The sequence below is a fragment of the Hypanus sabinus genome, chromosome 18 (assembly GCF_030144855.1).
Source record: "Hypanus sabinus isolate sHypSab1 chromosome 18, sHypSab1.hap1, whole genome shotgun sequence".
Classification (NCBI taxonomy): Eukaryota; Metazoa; Chordata; class Chondrichthyes; order Myliobatiformes; family Dasyatidae; genus Hypanus; species Hypanus sabinus.
In genome coordinates this window covers 34,848,400-34,868,932 of record NC_082723.1, presented here as the reverse complement: position 1 = coordinate 34,868,932, position 20,533 = coordinate 34,848,400, and the positions used below count along the sequence as shown (strand labels likewise).

General features: G+C 41.9%; 1 protein-coding gene across 3 annotated transcripts in view; it reads left to right on the top strand.

Annotated features, from left to right (window-relative positions):
• LOC132407470 (syntaxin-binding protein 1) overlaps window positions 1–20,533 on the top strand; it is a 132,974-nt gene that overhangs the window by 82,869 nt on the left and 29,572 nt on the right. For all 3 annotated transcript variants that reach the window (XM_059994055.1, XM_059994056.1, XM_059994057.1), the window contains 7 exons: window positions 767–851; window positions 6,038–6,168; window positions 9,487–9,594; window positions 13,524–13,584; window positions 16,788–16,853; window positions 17,043–17,123; window positions 18,934–19,072. In XM_059994055.1, coding sequence (XP_059850038.1) covers window positions 767–851; window positions 6,038–6,168; window positions 9,487–9,594; window positions 13,524–13,584; window positions 16,788–16,853; window positions 17,043–17,123; window positions 18,934–19,072 — 671 coding nt within the window. The remainder of the gene's footprint in view (window positions 1–766; window positions 852–6,037; window positions 6,169–9,486; window positions 9,595–13,523; window positions 13,585–16,787; window positions 16,854–17,042; window positions 17,124–18,933; window positions 19,073–20,533) is intronic.

Sequence of the window (20,533 nt, the reverse complement as noted above, 5' to 3'; positions counted from 1 at the left end):
ACATTTGTCAGAAAACAGCCTGTTCCAATCCACTTTTGCTAGATCCTTTCTGATGCCATCAAAATTGGCCTGTCTCCAATTTAGGATCTCAACCTGTGGAGCAGATCTATTTTTTTTCTATATTTATTTTGAAATTAATGGCATTATGATCACCACATGCAAATGTTTCCATCTCACCTTGAATCAATAGCTTTAGACGCCCCTAGCCCGGGGGGAAGCTCAGTGATCATTCCCCTTTAATGCATCTATGATTTTATAAACCTTTGTAAAGTCACCCCTCAGTTTCCTGTGAAGGTAAGTATGCCAAATGCTTTCTTCACACCCTGACTACCCATGTCTCCATTTTCAGAGAATTACAGTATATACCTGCAGCACTAGGTCCCTCTCTTCTGCAACACTCCCCAGGCTTACCAAATACCGTGTAAATCCTGCCCACACTTAGACCACACTTGCAGTATTGTATTGACTTCTGGTCCCTCATTACATGAACGATGTAGATGCTTTAGTGAGGGTACAGAACAGATTTACCGGGTTGTTGTCTGGATTAAAAAACATGTCTTATGATGACAGGTTGAGTGAGCTAGGGATTTCTCTTTCAGGCAAAGGAGAATGAGAGGATGCGAGAAGGGATCTCTTCTGAACCAACATATGAACCAACATATGGCGATTTTACTTTGTTTAATTTATATAAAAGCTAAGGTATTTATAGAAAGCTGTTCGAAACAGTGGTATTTTTCAAATAAATTGCTTTACTTTCCCTTTGCAGAGATTACAAAGAAAATGCCATGCTTGCACAACTGGTTCAAGACAAACTTGATGCTTACAAAGCTGATGATCCAACAATGGGGGAGGTAAGCGACTGATGCAGATAAAAACTGCCCTGCTTTAATATTCATCTTGTCATTTCATCTACTGCACCCCAAAATGCATTTTCACTTTAAAAATAAGTAAGTTCTATTGATTGATTCACTGTTTTCAATCTGTACAGTTTACAGAGAGATGTGCAGTATATTTAAATAATTAAAATAATCAGAACAGAGGAGATATCAGGGCTAAGTTTTTTACTTAGAGAGTGGTGAGTGCGTGGAATGGGCTGCCAGCGATGGTGGTGGAGGTGGATACGATAGGGTCTTTTAAGAGACTCCTGGACAGGTATGTGGAGCTCAGAAAAATAGGGGGCTATGGGTAACCCTAGGTAATTTCTCAGGTAAGGACATTTTCGGCACAGCTTTTTGGGCTGAAGGGCCTGTATTGTGCTGTAGGTTTTCTGTGTTTCCATGAACATTGCCCCCCACCCCCAACCTAGACTTGCAGAAACATTTACAGATCTATACAGATTTAAGATTGATGCAATTTAATTTAAAATGACTTGGGAATCCTAATTCAGGTTTCCCTTATGGTTAACTTACAGTATGTGTTGCGAGTAAGGAAGGCAAGTGCAATGTTATCATTGATTTCAACAAATCTTGATTATAACAACAGGGATAACTGAGGCATTGTAAGGAGTTTTGGGCCCCCTATCCAAGGGAAGATACGCTGGTGTTGGAAAGAGTCCAGAGGAGATTCTTAAGAATGAGTGGGCCTGTACTTAATGGTGGTCATAAGACCATGGGACTTAGGAGCAGAATTGGCCATTCAGCCCATGAAGTCCACTATGCCATTTCATCATGGCTGATCCCGATTCCATTCAACCCCGTACACATGCATTCTCACCTCATATACTGTCTGGGTAGTCTCCAGTCCCTTGGTATGAACATCAAATTTTCCAACTTCCGGTAATTCCCTCCCTCTCCCTTCCATCATCCCACTTTCACTCTGCCTCCTTTTCTAGCTGCCTATCCCCTCTGTCATGATTCTGCCTTCTTCTACTACACAGTGCTTTCCCCCTTACAGTCCTTCTTCACTTTTCCTGCCTATCCCCTCCCTGTTTCCCATCGCCCACCCCCTGAAATTTCCTCTGATTGGTTTTTCACCTGGCACCTTCCATCTTCCCCCCACCTTCTTCATAGGGCCCCTACCCCCTCCTTCTTCAGTCCTGATGAAGGGTCTCAGCCTGAAATGTTGACTGCTCATTTCAACGGATGCTGCCCAACCTGCTGAGTTCATCCAGATTTTGTACGTGCATTCTCACCATATCCCTCAATGCCCCAATCAATCGGGAATCTATCAGCTTCCGCTTTAAATATAGCCACAGATTCACCATTCTTTAGCTAATCCTCCTTACTGCTGTTCTGAAAGGTCACTCACCAATTTTGAGGATGTGCTCTCTAGTTCTGGGTACCCCCACCAGAGGAAACGTCCTCTACACATCCCTATCTAATCCTGTCAGCATTCTGTAGCTTTCAAAGAGATACCAACACATTTTTCTAAATTAAACTGAGTATGGCCCAAAGCTGCTAAACGCTCCCCGTTTGTCAACGCCTTCATTCCTGGAATCATCCTTATGAACCTCATCTGGACTCTCTCCAACGACAACACATCCTTTCTGAGATATGGGGCCTAAAACTGTTGATAATACTCCAAGTGTGGCCTGACTAGTGTCTTATAAAACTTCAGCATTATCTTCTTGTTTCCACATTCTATTCCCCTTGAAATAAATGCCAACATTGAATTTACCTTCTTTACCACAGACTCAACCTGTGAATTAACCTTCTGAGAGACCCTCTGCACCTCTGATGTTTGAATTTTCTCCCCATTTAGATAATAGTTTGCACTATTGCTCCTTTTACCAAAATGCATTATCATACATTTTCCAGCACTGTATTCCAACTGCCACTTTATGCCCATTCTTCCAATTTCTCTAATTCCTGCTGCAATTACATTGTTTCCTCAGCACTACCTACCTCTCCACCTGTCTTCATATCATCTGCAAGCTTTGCCATAAAGCCATCACTTCCACTATCTAATCACAAACAAGAGGAAATCTACAGACGCTGGAATTCCAATCACTAACCAAATCATTGGAAAATAATATGAAAAGTAGCTGTTCCAATACCGACCCCTGAGGAACACCACTAGTCTCTGGCCGCCAACCAGAAAAGGGACCTTTATTTCCCCACTATGCCTCCTGCCTGTTAGCCATTCTTTAATCCTTGCCAGAATCTTTCCTGGAACACCATAGGGTTTCATCTTGTGAAGTAGCCTCACCTTATCAAATGATTTCTGAAAATCTAAGTAAATGACATCCGCTGCCTCTCCTTTGTCCACCCTGCTTGTTCCTTCCCTGAAGGATTCCAACAGATTTCTCAGTCAAGTTGTCCCTTTGCTGACTTCGACTTATTTTATCATTAGTCTCCTTTTGTCCCCTCTTTTGTCTTCCTCCCTTCTTAAAGAGTGGAGAGACATTTACAGTTTTCCAGTCCTTTGGGACCATGCCAGAATCAAGAGATTCTTGAAAGATCATGGCCGACGCATCAGTTATCTCTTCAGCAACCTCTCTCAGGGCTCTGGGATGTAGTCCATCTGGTCCAGGTGACTTATCCACCTTAAGACATTTCAGTTTGGCCAGCACTTTTCCTTTGTTATAGCAATGGCACTCAGAAGGATAAGGTAAGTTCTCATTGAAACCTACTGCACACTGAAAGATCTGGACAAAGTGGATGTGAAGAGGAAATTTCCATCAGTTGGAGAGTCTAGGACCAGAGAGCACAGCCTGAGAATAGAGGGTCATCGCTTTAGAAAAGAGATAGAAACATAGAAAACCTACAGCACAATACAGGCCCTTCGGCCCACAGTGCTGTGCCAAACATGTACTTCCTTTAGAAATTACCTAAGATCACCCATAGCCCTAAGTTCCATGTAGCTATCCAGGAGTCTCTTAAAAGACCCTATTGTATCTGCTTCCACCACAGTCACCAGCAGCCGATTCCACACACTCACCATTCTCTGCGTAAAAACTTACCCCTGACGTCCCCTCTGTATCTACTTCTAAGCACCTTAAAACTGTGCCCTCTCGTGTTAGCCATTTCAGCCCTGGGGAAAAGCCTCTGACTATCCACACGATCAATGCCTCTCATTACCTTGTACACCTCCATCAGATCACTTCTCATCCTACGTCACTCCAAGGAGAAAAGGCCAAACCCACAATTGATGAAGGCCGATGCACCGTATGTCTTCTTAACCATAGAATCAACTTGCACAGCAGCTTTGAGCGTCCTATGGACATGGATCTCAAGATCCCTCTGATCCTGTACATTGCCAAGAGTCTTACCATTAATACCATATTCTGCCATCATATTTGACCTATGAAAATGAACCACCTCACACTTATCTGGGTTGAACTCCATCTGCCACTTCTCAGCCCAGTTTTGCATCCTATTGATGTCCCGTTGTAACCTCTGACAGCCCTCTGCACTATCCACAACTCCCCCAACCTTTCTGTCATCAGCAAATTTACTAACCCATCCCTCCACTTCCTTAACCAGGTCATTTATAAAAATCATGCAGAGAAGGGGTCCCAGATCAGATCCCTGAGGCATACCAATGGTCACCAACCTCCATGCAGAATATGACCCGTCTACAACCATTCTTCGCCTTCTATGAGCAAGCCAATTCTGGATCCACAAAGCAATGTCCCCTTGGGTCCCATGCCTCCTTACTTTCTCAATAAGCCTTGCATGGGGTACCTTATCAAATGTCTTGCTGAAATCCATATACAGGTTTCCCCCACTATCCACACTATCCAAAGGTAGAGCGTTCCTAAACTGTTTGTAAGCCGAAATGTCGTAAAGCGAAGAAACAATTTCCATTAATTTATGTGGGAAAATTTTTTGAGCGTTCCCAGATCCAAAAAATAACCTACCAAATCAAACCAAATAACACATAAAACCTAAAATAACATGAACATATAGTAAAAGCAGGAATGATATGATAAATATACACCCTATATAAAGTAGAAATATTGTATTACGGTGTAGTTTTGCTTATCAAAATCCGGAAGACAGCAAGCGAAAATCGATTTGGAGAAAAAAAATAGGCACATTCACGCCTACGCACATACACACATGTGCACACAATTGCCCGCACATGGCTTCATGGTCATTGTAGTCTTTCTTGGAGTAACCACACATATAAAGTGGGCGACTTTTTCTTGTAAAAGCGAAAATCCTCTTTGGTTAGCGAAAACAGGTACTAATGTAGGTCTTTTGTAACAGCAAGCTGTTGTAAAGCGAATGTTCAAAAAACAGGGGTCCCCTGTACACTACATCTACTACTCTACCTTCATCAATGTGTTTAGTCACATCCTCAAAAAATTCAATCAGGCTCATAAGGCATGACCTGCCTTTCACTAAGCCATGCTGACTCTTTCTAATCATATTATGCCTCTCTAATTGTTCATAAATCCTGCCTCTGGATTTTCTCCATCAACTTACTAACCACTGAAGTAAGACTCACTGGTCTAAAATTTCCTGAGCTATCTCTACTCCCTTTCTTGAATAAAGGAACAACATCTGCAACCCTCCAATCCTCCGGAGCCTCTCCCATCCCCCTTGATGATGCAAAGATCATTGCCCGAGGCTCAGCAATCTCCTCCCTCAACTTCCACAGTAGTCTGGGGTACATCTCATCCGGTCCCGGCGACCTATCCAACTTGATGCTTTCCAAAAGCTCCAGCACATCCTTTTTCTTAATATCTACATGCTCAAGCTTTTCAGTCTGCTGCAAGTCATCACGACAATCACTAAGATCCTTTTCCATAGTTTGTGAGACAGAGTTAGTTAGAGTTGTATTAGTTAGTTAGTTGTGTTAGTTAGTTGAGCTAGTATTAGAGAGTTGGCATTAGTGAGCTGGTATAAGTGACTGGTATCAGTGAGCTAGTGTTAGTAAGCCAGTGATGGTGAGCTAGTGATAATGAACCAGTATTAGCAAGCTGGCAGGTTCTAATGAAGCATCTTTGATCTGAAACTTCAGCTCTGCTGCTTGGTGGCAGATGGTGCCTACAGAAGCTTCGAGTTGTGTTTAATAATTTTGTACAATTGTTAAATGAACTTGAGGCTATCTAACTTGAATCTGTTTCCTAAAACAAATGTGATTTCAGGGTCCCGATAAAGCCCGCTCACAACTGTTGATACTAGATCGTGGATTTGACCCAGCATCTCCAGTTCTCCACGAGCTGACGTTCCAGGCCATGGCCTACGATTTGCTGCCGGTTGAAAATGATGTTTACAAGTGAGAGATACCCTTCCTTTTCTAATTACCATTCGCACCAGAAATGTAAACTAATATCAATGAGTTATCAATGAGGATAATGCTGACCATTGCCCATTTTAACATTGACAACATTGTCTCCCACAACACATCATACTCTGTTGCTTTATTTTTAATATAAGATGCCTAAATATAATTAGGTCTTTACTCCTCATAGAAGTTACTTATACTGTAATGCATTTTTCATTTGTAACCAATGCCAGCACTGATAGCTCCTGCTGAAAGTGAGGACACAGCAGATACCAAATAATAGCTCAAATTCTCCTTACTTCAATTTGTCATTCCTTCTGTCTGGTTGGAAATCTCCTTGTCGTCACCTGGCACTGGGCAGAACAGCCTAATTATGTTCAATTTGGTACTTTACTGAAAAGCATTTGAGAATGTATATTCTATACATTTGTCTGACATTAAGTGTACCTTTGTGACCTTCATTTGGACATGCACAGAGCTACCCAAGCTCAATTTATGGGCAACTTCCAAGCAAAAGAACTAAGAAACATAATAAAATAAAGTTCCCTCTCACACTCCCTCCCTCTCCCTCCTTCCTTCTCTCTCCCTCACCCTTCCCCTTCACCTTCCTACCACTTCATTCCCCTCCCTCCCACTCCCTTCCTTTCCTTCCCTCACCTTCTCCATCCCTTTGTTCATCCTTCCCTCACTCCCCCTTCATCCCTCCCTCCATCCCCCTCCCTCTCTCTCACCCTCCCACCATCTCCTTCCCTCCTTTCTACCCTCCCTCTAATTCCCTCCCTTGTTCTCTATTTCCCTCCCTATACCACTGTCCCCTTTCCTCCCTCTCCCTCCCCCTTTCCTCCCTTCCTTTCTCTTTCCTCTCTCTTTCCTTTCTTCCCTCCCCCTCTCCCACCCTCTCTCTCCCCCTCCCCTCTCCCCCTCCCTCTCTCCCTTCCTTCCCCTCCCTTTCCATCCCTCCCCCTTCCCTTGTCCTTCCCAGGCCACACTCAGGGTGGAGGAGCAGTACCTCATATTCCATCTGGGTAGCCTCCACCCTGATGGCATGAACATTGGAATTTACTTCCAGAAAAATTAGTCCCTCCCTCTTCTATTCCCCTCACTCGCCTCTTATCTTTCCTCACCTGCCTATCACCTTCCACTGGGTCCACTCCTTCCCTTTCTCCTATGGTCCATTTTTCTCTTTTATCAGATTCTTTCCCCTCCACCTAGACTTCACCTATCAAAGGTTCATTTTAGTATCAGAAAATATAGACAGTATACATCCTGAAATTCTTACTCTTCACAGACATTCCATGAAACAAGAAACCCCATAAAATGAACGATAGAAACATTGAAAGCCCCAAAGCCTTCCTCCTCCCTCTCTTCACACAAGGAACAGCAGAAGCATTGAACCTGTCCCTCCCCCCACCATGCAAACAACAGCAAGAACCTCCTAAAGAGCCCTTGATTCAGAGTCCATCAAACTACAGTCTATAACCCAGCACTTCGGTATCTCAGATTCATTCTCATTCTCTCTCTGTCTCTCTCTCCCTCTCTCCCTCCCCTCTCTCTCTCTCTCTCCCTCTCTCTCTCCCTCCCCTCACCCCTCCTCCTCCCTCTCTCTCTCTCTCTCTCTCCCCCCTCTCTCCCTCCCCCCTCTCTCTCTCTCCCTCCCTCTATATTGAGGGAGAGAGAGGTCACTCTTGTAACAATGAGAGTGGAGCCCAGCAACTTGCTGTTCCTATGTCGCAGTCTTCCACATTGCTTCTCCAAGTCCCCTGTTTTGAGAGAGAGAGAGAGTGAGAGAACTCGCAAAAACAAACTCTTGAGTACAGGACCACCTTCTGACAGCAGCCAGCGATGAGCAAATAAACCACCTGCGTTCTCAGTGTTTCTGCTCCGCATGTTTCCTCAGTCAGTGAGGAACTGAGTTACGTGCAGGGCCATTCCCCAAGGGCACACATCTAGGCTGTTCCTGGAGATAGCGAAGTCTGGAAACCCACTACTTATTAAGTCTGAACTGTTGCTCACGGACTCCGATGGAGCCCCAGCGGCCTTGAAAGGAAAGAAACAACATAAGAGACGAAGAATAAACTGTTTTGTGGGTGAACTGGAAGAAGCCACCAGTGTCTTCACAATGCACCAGCACTATTTTCTCAGTTTTCACCTTCTAAGTACCCTCCTTTCCTACCGTCCACGTTTGTATTCTGCAGCCTCTGCCTTTCTTTTCCAGTCCTGATGAAGGGTCTTGGCCCAAAGCGCTGAAAGTTTATTCATTTCCATAGGTGCTGCTTGACCTCTTACAGCACTTTGTGTGTGTGTTACTCTTAATGGATTTGCTTCTTCTACACCGATGTTTAAAACATCATTCTCTGACAGATATTATCTCCTTTTTAAATATTATCATCTTTTTCAAATCTCTGGTGGTCTCAAGCTCTTTCCCTATCATTGGAATCCTGTCTATCCCCAGTAACCCGTGTGATCCCTCTTGGCCTCCAGTGCATCCTTTATACAATTTACTCCAATGTAGGTGACTTCACCTCCAGCTGTCGGGCCATGAGCACCAGAATTTTCTTCTTAAACTTTGTCATTTCTCTATTTCTGTTTTCAACTACATTTTGGTTATCGGCCCAATGTGCCATTTAGTCTTCACTTCATTTTTCCCATCCCCAATCTTCACTGCTGAGAGTCAACTATCAGGCCATTTCATAGAATTCCTGAAATGAACTAGTGAAGCACTAACCACAATGGCTAGCTGTGCTCTGAGATGGTGTGGCACTGGATGTTAATTTTTCAGTGTGGTACTGAGGACAGTTTATGGAGTCGGGGTATTACATAAATGTATCAAAATGAGAACTTCTCTCCAGCCCCAACATAAAACACTACAGCATAAGAGCCCACAATGTTGTGCCAACCTTTTAACCTACTCTAAGATCAATCTATCCCTTCCCTCCATGTAACCCTCCATTTTTCTATCATCCAGGTGCCAATGTAAGATTTTCTTAAATACTCCAAATGTATCTCCATCTACCGCCACCCTGGCAGGGCATTCCACACACCCACCACTCACTATGTACAAAAAAATCTACATCTGATATTCTCCCTATACTTTCATTCAGTCACCTTTAAATTATGCCACTTGTATTAGCCATTACCACTTAGGAATGTCTATGGCTGCTCACTCGATCTATACCTCTTATCATCTTGTACCTAGCATTACATGGAATGGACTGCTCCTGGAGAGATGTAACAGACAGACCCAGTAGGGATTCTGGCAATTGCAGACTCATTTTATCTGCTTCATTTGATCTTTTTTCTGTCCCTCAGGTACGAAACAAGTGGGATTGGTGAAAACCGGGTCAAGGAGGTGCTTCTGGATGAGGACGATGATCTCTGGATCACTCTCCGTCATAAGCACATTGCAGAGGTGTCTCAGTACGTGACTGTGGACTTCATTCTGCCTTTTTTGGCTGGTTATAGTGCTGTACTTTATTCATTTGTTTATGTTTTCTGCCATTTATACCCATGTTATAAAAGGTTTGTATCACATTTGTGATGATGGAAGATCATTTGAAACCTTACTATAAATGCCTCAATAATTGAAAGATGTTGCTTTGACACTCGTTCCAGCTGATAGGTGGTTGGTAGAAGGGGTGCTTTCTACTCCATGATTTATGGTACATTTGGAGAGCAAATGAGTTTGCACAGAAACCTGATAATTTTGCTCATAACTACTGCCTGTAGAGAAAACTTATTACAAAGCAGTATTTAAGATTTCCTATAAAACCCTCTTGCAACTGCCAGCCATTGTCACAGTGTCAGCAACTAGAGCCAACCAAGTACCAAAACAGCAAAATATTTTAAATCTTTGGATGGTTTAGAGTTTGTGAAATGTGTGCAGGATAGTTTTTTGCAACAATACATAGAAGTACTGACTAGAGATGGGGCAATGTTCGATCTCCTGTTAGGGAATGCGATAGGTCAGCTGACCTATGTGTTGGGGAGCACTTCGGGTCCAGTGATCACAATAGCATTAGCTTCAATATAATTATGGAGAAGGACAGGACTGGACCTAGAGTTGAGAATTTTGATTGGAGAAAGGCTAACTTTGAGGAGATGCGAAGGGATTTAGAGAGAGTGGATTGGGTCAAGTTGTTTTATGGGAAGGATGTAATAGAGAAATGGAGGTCATTTAAGGGTGAAATTATGAGGGTACAGAATCTTTATGTTCCTGTTAGGTTGAAAGGAAAGGTTAAAGGTTTGAAAGCACCATGGTTTTCGAGGGATATTAGAAATTTGGTTCGGAAAAAGAGGGATGTCTACAATAGATATAGGCAGCATGGAGTAAAGGAATTGCTCGAGGAATATAAAGAATGTAAAAGGAATCTTAAGAAAGAGATTAGAAAAACTAAAAGAAGATACGAGGTTGGTTTGGCAAATAAGGTGAAAGTAAATCCAAAAGGTTTCTACAGTTATATTAAAAGCAAGAGGATAGTGAGGAATAAAATTGGCCCCTTAGAGAATCAGGGTGGTCAGCTATGTGTGGAGCCGAGGGAGATGGGAGAGATTTTGAACAATTTCTTCTCTTCGGTATTCACTAAGGAGAAGGATATTGAATTGTATAAGGTGTGGGAAACAAGTAAGGAAGTTATGGAACCTATGACAATTAAAGAGGTGGAAGTACTGGTGCTTTTAAGAAATTTAAAAGTGGATATATCTCTGGGTCCTGACAGGATATTCCCCAGGACCTTGAGGGAAGTTTGTGTAGAAATAGCAGGAGCTCTGACGGAGATCTTTAAGATGTCATTAGAAACGGGGATTGTGCCGGAAGATTGGCATATTGCTCATGTGGTTCCATTGTTTAAAAAGGGTTCTAGAAGTAAGTCTAGCAGTTATAGACCTGTCAGTTTGACATCAGTGGTGGGTAAATTAATGGAAAGTATTCTTAGAGATAGTATTTATAATTATCTGGATAGACAGGATCTGATTAGGAGTAGCCAGCATGGATTTGTGCGAGGAAGGTCATGTTTGACAAACCTTATTGAATTTTTTGAAGAAGTTACGAGGAATGTTGATGAGGGTAAGGCAGTGGATGTAGTCTATATGGACTTCAGCAAAGCCTTTGACAAAGTTCCACATGGAAGGTTAGTTAAGAAGGTTCATTCGTTAGGTATTAATGCTGGAGTAATAAAATGGATTCAACAGTGGCTAGATGGGAGATGCCAGAGAGTAGTGGTGGATAATTGTTTATCGGGATGGAGGCCAGTGACTAGCGGGGTGCCTCAGGGATCTGTTTTGGGCCCAATGTTGTTTGTAATATACATAAATGATCTGGATGATGGGGTGGTAAATTGGATTAGTAAGTATGCCGATGATACTAAGGTAGGAGGTGTTGTGGATAATGAGGTGGGTTTTCAAAGCTTGCAGGGAGATTTATGCCGGTTAGAAGAATGGGCTGAACATTGGCAGATGGAGTTTAATGCTGAGAAGTGTGAGGTTCTACATTTTGGGAGGAATAATCCAAATAGAACATACAGGGTAAATGGTAGGGCATTGAGGAATGCAGTGGAACAGAGAGATCTAGGAATAACAGTGCATAGTTCCCTGAAGGTGGAGTCTCATGTAGATAGGGTGGTGAAGAAGGCTTTTGGAACGCTGGCCTTTATAAATCAAAGTATTGAGTACAGAAGTTGGGATGTAATGTTAAAATTGTACAAGGCATTGGTAAGGCCAAATTTGGAATATTGTATACAGTTCTGGTCACCGAATTATAGGAAAGATAACAATAAATTAGAGAGAGTGCAGAGACGATTTACTAGGATGTTACCTGGGTTTCAGCACTTAAGTTACAGAGAAAGGTTGAACAAGTTAGGTCTCTATTCATTGGAGTGTAGAAAGTTGAGGGGGGATTTGATCGAGGTATTTAAAATTTTGAGAGATAGATAGAGTTGACGTGAATAGGCTGTTTCCATTGAGAGTAGGGGTGATTCAAACGAGAGGACATGATTTGAGAGTTAGGGGGCAGAAGTTTAAGGGAAACACGAGGGGGTATTTCTTTACTCAGAGAGTGATAGCTGTGTGGAATGAGCTTCCTGTGGAAGTAGTAGAGGCCAGTTCAGTTGTGTCATTTAAGGTAAAATTGGATAGGTATATGGACAGGAAAGGAGTGGAGGGTTATGGGCTGAGTGCGGGTAGGTGGGACTAGGTGAGATTAAGAGTTCGGCACGGACAAGGAGGGCCGAGATGGCCTGTTTCCGTTCTGTGATTGTTATATGTTATAAACACCAGCAGAAAGTCACACACATATGAGATATGGATATTGATCCTTTAGAATATCAATACAGAAGAAAAGAATATTGAATGCATATAAGTATATGAATATTACTCCATTTAATGGAAGCCCCTACTGGACAGAAAGGCAGTGGTGCATGGTGTGGGGCAGCACTGTGAAGCTTGGACTCCAGTGTGGAGCAGTTTGGCCAAAAGCTTTACCTCCAAATCAGAATCAACTTTATTATTACCGGTTGGGTTGAATTGTCCTCTGATCTTGGGGATTCATTTTCACCATACAAGGAGACATCATTGATACGCTTTTAATTTGTCAGTTTAGTATTACTGACTCAGTGTCGTAGAGCACTACAGCACAGAAACAAGCCCTTTGGCCCATCTAGTCTCTGCCAAACTGTTATTCTGCCCAGTCCCATCTACCCATACCTGGACAATAGTCCTTCATACCCCTCGATCTATCTAACTATCCAGATGTTGAAATTGAACCTGCATCCACCACTTCCACTGACCTATGTTGTTCTGTGACAGCAGTACAATGCAAACAATTAAACATACAATAAATTATAAAATAATAGTGAAAAAAAAGTGAGGTATGTTCATGGGTTCGTGAATTGTTCAAAAACCTGATGGTGGGGGGAAAGAAGCTGTTTTGGAACCGTTGAGCGAGGCTCCTCTCCTGTACCACTTCCCTGATGGTAGAAATATTCTTTGTGAAGAGCAATGTTCACAACCCATGTCCTGGCAGGCTGTCATTACACAGACAATTGAAAATCTTGCTGATAGACTGATTAGCCAATGATGTCTCCGCACATCTGTGTACTGGAGGGCTGAAGCCGCTGGGAGCGGCCCCTACCCAGGCTGTCTGAGTGATCTGGAAGATTAGAAAATGGAGACAAGTTATTTAAGGCGGAATCCAGAACTGATAAATGATATGCCTAAGGGATCAAGGTTTGAACTGCGCTACGTTCAAAAATCAACATTCTTGAATGTGTCGGGAGGGAAAGTGTCCGTTTTTGTGAAGCACATCAGATATGTACGGTATTTGCCTGTTGAAACATTGAGTTTTCTCTCTCCAGGGAAGTGACGCGGTCATTGAAAGATTTTTCTTCAAGCAAGAGAATGGCAACTGGAGAAAAGGTTAGTGCAGACATCTTGGATCCTTGTCTTTACTTTGTTTCTGATCTCCTTTACCACTCTCCTGCATCCAAGACTCTTACTGGGATATCAAAACACCAGCTGTCTAGTTGATAATTCTAGCAGCCTGACATGTGGCTGTCTAAATTCTCATCTAAAGTATAAACTATGAACAACACAGGGAATACTCAATAGGCTGAGATGCATCTCTGTGGAAGGCCATTCATTTCTGATTTGCCCTGAAATTAAAACTTTGCTTCTCTTTCCACAGATACTGCCTGACCTACTGAGTATTTTCAACATTAGTTATTTCTATTTCAGTTTTCCTACATGTTCATTTGAGAACATGTTTATGGAATGCATAGAAAAAATAATTAAGAATTATGATCTTGTATTAATTCCAACATGTTTACCTGACGAAGCTCACCTTGATTGGATTTGAAAGCTCCTATCTCCTGACTTAACTGATTTACTCAGTTTTAAACTCAACACCATAAGACATAGGAGCAGAATTAGCCTATTCAGCTCACAAGTCTGTTCCACCATTTCATCATGGCTGATCCTGGATCACATTCAATCCCATACACTTGCCATCTCAACATATCCCTTGATGCCCCAACCAATTAAGAATCTATAAACTTCTGCTTTGAATGTACCCATGGACTTGGTCTCCACTGCATTCTGTGGCGGAGCGTTCCATACAAGGCATCTACATCTGCCTCAGAGACTTGGTTTTCAATTCCAGTCAGAAAATTAAATCAAAGTGCAGTAATAGTACACTGAATTCACTTAACAACTGAAAACTATACTGAGAAGTAAGTGGAATTGTTATTTTAGAACGATGAAAAAAGAGTAACCACAGTATTACTAACAGGACTCACTAAAAGTGCAAGTGCTTTTGAGCATAAATGTGTGTGTACATGTCAATGTGTGCTCCTGTGTGTGGGTATGTTTGTGTTCATGTGTGTTTGCATAACTTCATTTGAGGCTGTCATATGTTTAGGCACAGCTACCCTCCTGTAGCAGTGGAGGCCTCGAGGTGTAGAGTGAATGAGGAGGCTGAGGAAAGTAACAATGCAGTAAGTATATGGAGAGTTTTGAAGGAGATGGTGGATACGCAGATTTATATTTATAAATTTTATAGATTCTAAAGCGGCCACCACAAAATTTTATTAAATCAGAGTTTTGATGGGGGGTAATATACTGGTGTGGACTGAGGATTGGCTAATGGAGAGATACAGAGGTGGATCATTTTCAGGTCATGAAACCATGACTAATGGGATGTCTCAGAGTCTGATACTGAGACCCAGTTCATCACAATCTGGATCAGTGACTCAAGTCAGGGGGTTCGGTACACCTGTACACCTGCTCATTAATACAAATATCTAATCAGCCAATCATGTGGCAGCAATTTAATGCATAAAAGCATGCAGACATGGTCAAGATATGTAGTTGTTGTTTAGGCTAAACATTGCAATTGGGAAGGAATGATCTAAATGACTTTGACCATGGAATGATTGCTGGTGCCATAAGAGGTGATCAGAAACTGCTGATCTCCTGGGATTTTCACACTCCTCGTAGAGTTTACAGAGAATAGTGTGAAAAATAAAAGATCATCAGTGAGCGGTAGTTCTCTGGGTGAAAGTGCCTTGTTAGTGAGAGAGGTCAGAGAAGAATGGCCAGACTGCTTCAAGCTGACAGGAAGGTGACAATAACTCAAATAAACACATGTTACAACAGTGGTGTACAGAAGAGCGTCTCTGAATTCACAACACATTGAACCTTGAAGTGGATGAGCTACAGCAGCAGAAGACTACACCGGGTTCCATTCCTCTACCTGAGAGTATAGTCAATCCATAATGCAAAACTGACTCACAAGGAAGATTCAGAGAATAGAGACACATAGAATGAAACGATGAGCACGTGGCAGGTGGAAGCATCTGACAGCATCCACTTTAACATTTTCTTTTATATGGTGAGAAATTGAAAGGTTGTGTTCAGAGATGAATTATTAGGTGAGTCATTGAACATCAACATGCCATCCTACAACTAGTTAGGCAGGCAGACAGTATATTGGCCATTGTTGGAGGATTTAGACACAAATCAAGATTTCAGAATTTTATTGGGTCTTGCTGAGACCACATCTGAAAATCTGAATAGAGGGGCAAAATTCAACAAGGGTTTCACAGATTGAATCCTCAGATGATGAGTTGGTCATTTCTAGAGCAGTTAAGCATACTGGGCCTGTATGGAAGGACAAAATTCTGGAAGCGTCAACAGGTCAGGCAACATCCATGGAGAGAGAAGCAGTTAATATTTTAGTTCCTGGGCAAAGAGACTTTGATCTGAAATGTTAATTGTCCCACTTGTCCTACAGATGCTGCCGGACCTGTTCAGTGTTTCCAGCATCGTCAGTTGCCCAACATCTGCAGGTTTGTTTGATTTTCACAGGCCTTTGTTATCTTAAGGTCAAAATAGCATGAGATGATTCCTGGAAAAGTCCAAAACTCTTAGCGGCTTTGATAGGGTTGATGCAGCTAATGCCCCCTATTTGGGTGTCTAGAACCCAGGTTACAATCTCGTCAACAACTGAGGGCTAAGATGAAAAGAAACTTCTTCACCTAGAGGGTAGGTAAATTTCAGAATTCACCACACAGAATGGCTGCTGAGTCTATTCAAGGCAGAGGTCAGTAAAATTTTGGTTATTAAGGAAGTCAAGTGGCTTGCATATTTGTGTTCGTATACAAATATGTGTTTGTGTGCCTCTCTGAACGTATGTTTCTGTGTGTATCCACACATGTATCTATTTGTGTGTGCTTGTGTGCTTAAATGCTTGTATTTAACAAGTGCACTTTTGTGAGGTGCCTTCGCAATAATGTATTTATTTTGAGCTCTGAGCTACCTATCAGCTCTCTTGAATTCCAGGATAGGGCAACCACTGATTTTTGTTGTGAACATTAGAGTAGAATTTTAAGCTGAAGTATCCCTGCAGTTCTATCCTGGCTCATAGTTGCAGTTTATGTACAGTTGGTGAGTTTGCTCTGAGTGATGAGCTGGGGTGAAAAATTGAGGAAATGATAGAACATGAGTGTTCAGCACAAGGATGATAAACACATTTATGACCATTATCTTCATGTTGCAAAGAGCAGTGTGTGAATGACAATAGTGGTTGGTGCATTCAATAATAACATTTGTCTTCATTGCAGACAACCATGAGGGATCTGTCCCAGATGCTAAAGAAGATGCCACAGTACCAGAAGGAGCTCAGTAAGGTACTCATGGTCTCTGCAATAACGTTGGCAGGATAACAGCTCGAGGATCTGATGTTTGCACCATATAGTTCACCAGTTACTGTTGAATCAATGTTTATAGTAATATAAGAAAATACTACAAACTTAGAGCAAGTTTATATAAAAGAGTTTCATTAACTCTATTAAATGGTGTCCATTTCTATCTTTCAGTATTCCACACATCTTCACCTTGCTGAGGACTGTATGAAGCACTACCAGGGCACTGTGGATAAACTATGTCGAGTTGAACAGGTGAGATGTTAGACCGTGGGACACTCACAGGTTATTTACCAGGAGAGGAGAATTTTATAAAACACCAGGGGCTGTACCTGAGCAACACACACAAAATGCTGGAGGAACTCAGCAGGCCAGGCAGCATCTGTGGAAAAAAGTATAGTCGAAATGTTGACTGGACTGTTTTCCTAGATGTTGCCTGGCCTGCTGAGTTCCTCCAGCATTTTGTGTGTGTTGCTCAGATTTCAAGCATCTGCAGATTTTCTTTTGTTTGAGGGGCTGCTTGCATTATTATGCTGAGAATCACAATGCCGACATTTATTTCCATGCGTTTGCATTTTATAACACTGCTTACGAATGACATAAAATATAACAAATATACAGTTCTGTAAGATCAGAGAAAATTTGGATCAATTTTCAACATGGAGAATTAAAATTAAGACCCGGTTGGGCAGTGGCCTCTTATTTGGATTTTAGGGAAGCACAGTATAGTGCATGTCCTTCTGCATACTCTAACTTACAGGCAATATTTCTGATCTCTCGGTGAGTTCATTACTAAGTTTTGTGTGGGGCACATGACACTATTTTATATCTTTAGATTTAGGAGCTTTGCTAGGCTGCATCGTGATGTTCGCTGTTCAGGAGCACTGTCGTTATTCATCTTTTTTTTAGTCTGTTACCTCCCTCATCCCCGTAAATCATAGAATCGGACAGCACAGAAATGGACCTGCTGTGTCCATGACAACCATGATGTCAATCTACACAAATCCTTTTACCTTCTCAAACCCATATCTCTCTCTAATTTTCCTGTCAGGGTTCCTGTCCAATGACTTTTAAATTATATATATGTTGTAAAGGCATTTTGACAGGTACTTGAATAGAAACGGCTGGACAAGTGACAAATATAATTTAGGAAATGTACAACACAATATTTTGCATCCTGCCTCTGGATCCAACATCCACTCCTGCCTCATGCTAACTTAAAACTTTGCAAATCCTTCTCTGGGAACAAACTGTGACAATGGGGATGTCACCAAGCTACACATATACCAGCACCATGCAACCCCATCTCTCCATTTGTGTTTCAAACAATTTTCAGCATTCCTCGGTTGATAGAAATGAGGATCCTATTTCTGAAAGCAAATGTAGATTCCAAACTCAGTCACAGAGTTCTAGAGCACAAGAGCACAGGAACAGACCTTTCAGCTGATCTAGTCTGTGCTGAACAGTCCATCAGATCTTCAGTCTTTTTTATAAGAATGTTAAGCCTATGAATGAAAGTTTACCATTGACATTGCTGAATGCCCGTTTTTATTGCTCTAATGATCAGAATCTGACTTTAATGAACTGAATTGTAAAATGTAACTGTGAATGTCACTTCAGCTTTTCCACCATTACTCACCTCTATATCATTTAGTTCCTGAACCATAAGCCCAGTTGCTCTGTCACTTTATTTAAGACTCACACAAGAGTCTAATGCAGAAGGTGGTGTAAGAAATTTCCCTGGAATAATTTTAACTGGTGCAAAGGACTCAAGCAAACAGGTGTCTCTTGACCTTGATTCAAAATCCACACCACAGTTGAGCAAATGGGAAAAGTTTGGGGCAAGTCTCTAACGAGGAATACGCTGAAAGATCCCAATGAGTAGTTAAGATGTGAAATCTGCTGTCTGAAAATGTGGTATATATACAGCAAGTTTAATTGTAGCTTTCAGAAAGGAACTGGATGGACATGTGGAGAGAATATGCAGGGTTACGTGTCAATAGGACCAACAGGCTTGATGCCACAGTGATTCTATAAGGAGCTACAAATCTGACTTTGTTATTAGGATTTGGCCATGGGGACAGACGCTGAAGGAGAGAAGATCAAAGACCCAATGCGTGCTATTGTTCCCATACTGCTGGACAACAATGTCTCCACTTACGATAAAATTCGCATCATCCTTCTCTACATTTTTCTTAAGAATGGTGAGTGAGACAGATAAATGTTCTGATAGTCTGTAGCCTGTAAACTTAATCCTTAAAATGGTGCCAAGTGTCAGAGAGAAAAAAGTTAGAGTTTGCGGAAGAGAAACTGAACTGGTGTTTCTGCTCGGTGATCTTCCATCTGAACTCACCTGAAATCTGTGTCTTTATTGAAACTGCTCAATGCCAACACTGCTATTAGTTTTTATTTCACACTTACATCATCTGCAGTGTTTTGCTTTTCACAGTCAGAGTTTGACTTTTTCCTGCTGATGACTTGGTGAGCTGAGCCTAAAGTCAAACCCTGGTGCAGGATGTTGAAGGATGTGTTCCAGACAATGGTTCGTCTGAGAGCTAAACCATTGTCAGGCTTTCACATCTTCTTGTAAGGATGAGTGAATGGTAAAATTGGAATTGTGGTTACTATAGTGCGCATCAGGATAGGTCTCAGAGAGAGGCTGAGTTTGGATTGGTTCTCTGCTGTACAATTTATTTGATCAGAGGTATGGGACATGTTCCTGGCAGATTGACTTAGTTGGCAGTACTGTCAAACCGAAGACAGAGTTTGTGCTAGCAATACAGGCAGTCCCCGTTCCTGAGTCCGTCTGTAAGTCGGACAGTCGTAACTCAGGGACTACCTGTATACTGTGACGTACAGTGGACAGCTCAAGGGACTATGGGATATACAGTACTTCGGAGCTGCCGTTGCTGCGATCTGCAGCCTGGAGTTTCCCTTTCAGTCTTTGTTTTTAGTTTTTCATTAATTCTATTTTAGTTCTTTGTTCTACTGTGAATAACTGCAAGGAAGTGAATTTCGGGGTAGTTTACAGTGATAGATATGTACTGAAAATTTACTTCACTTACCTCCAAGGCAGCAAATGTACATGCAGTAGGAGAGCTGCACGCATATCTGTCTGTTTACTTGAATGATAGAAACCTGATTATTGAGAGAAAGACAGAAATGAATGAAGTGAATGATACTGGGCTCCCACCTCAGTGAGAGAGGAGGTTCCAGTATGTGATACACAAAGACTAGCTACTCTCTGTGTTTGCAGTTTTAGCCATGAGGAAAGGTGATGTATAAATGTTTTTTTTCTTTTATTTGCTCTCTTTCTAGAGCATCTTCTTGGTGCATACCCTTGTTAGGGAATGCTTTGTGCTGTGTCATAGAATCATACAATTGTACAGCACACAAATGGCCCTTTGGCCCAACTGATCCATACTGACCATGATGCCTATCTACTCTAATCCTATTTGCTACCAATTGGCCCATATCCTCAATGATTGTCCTAACCAGATATCTGTCCAAATAGCATTTAAACAATGCCATTTAATTGTATCTGCCTCCATGCTTGATCTTTAGTACGTAGGGCATGCTTGAATGAAATAATTATCCTCCAGTGATAAACTCGTTGTTAAATGAGGAAACCAGCACAGGGAATCAGGAGCACTAAGCACTCACAA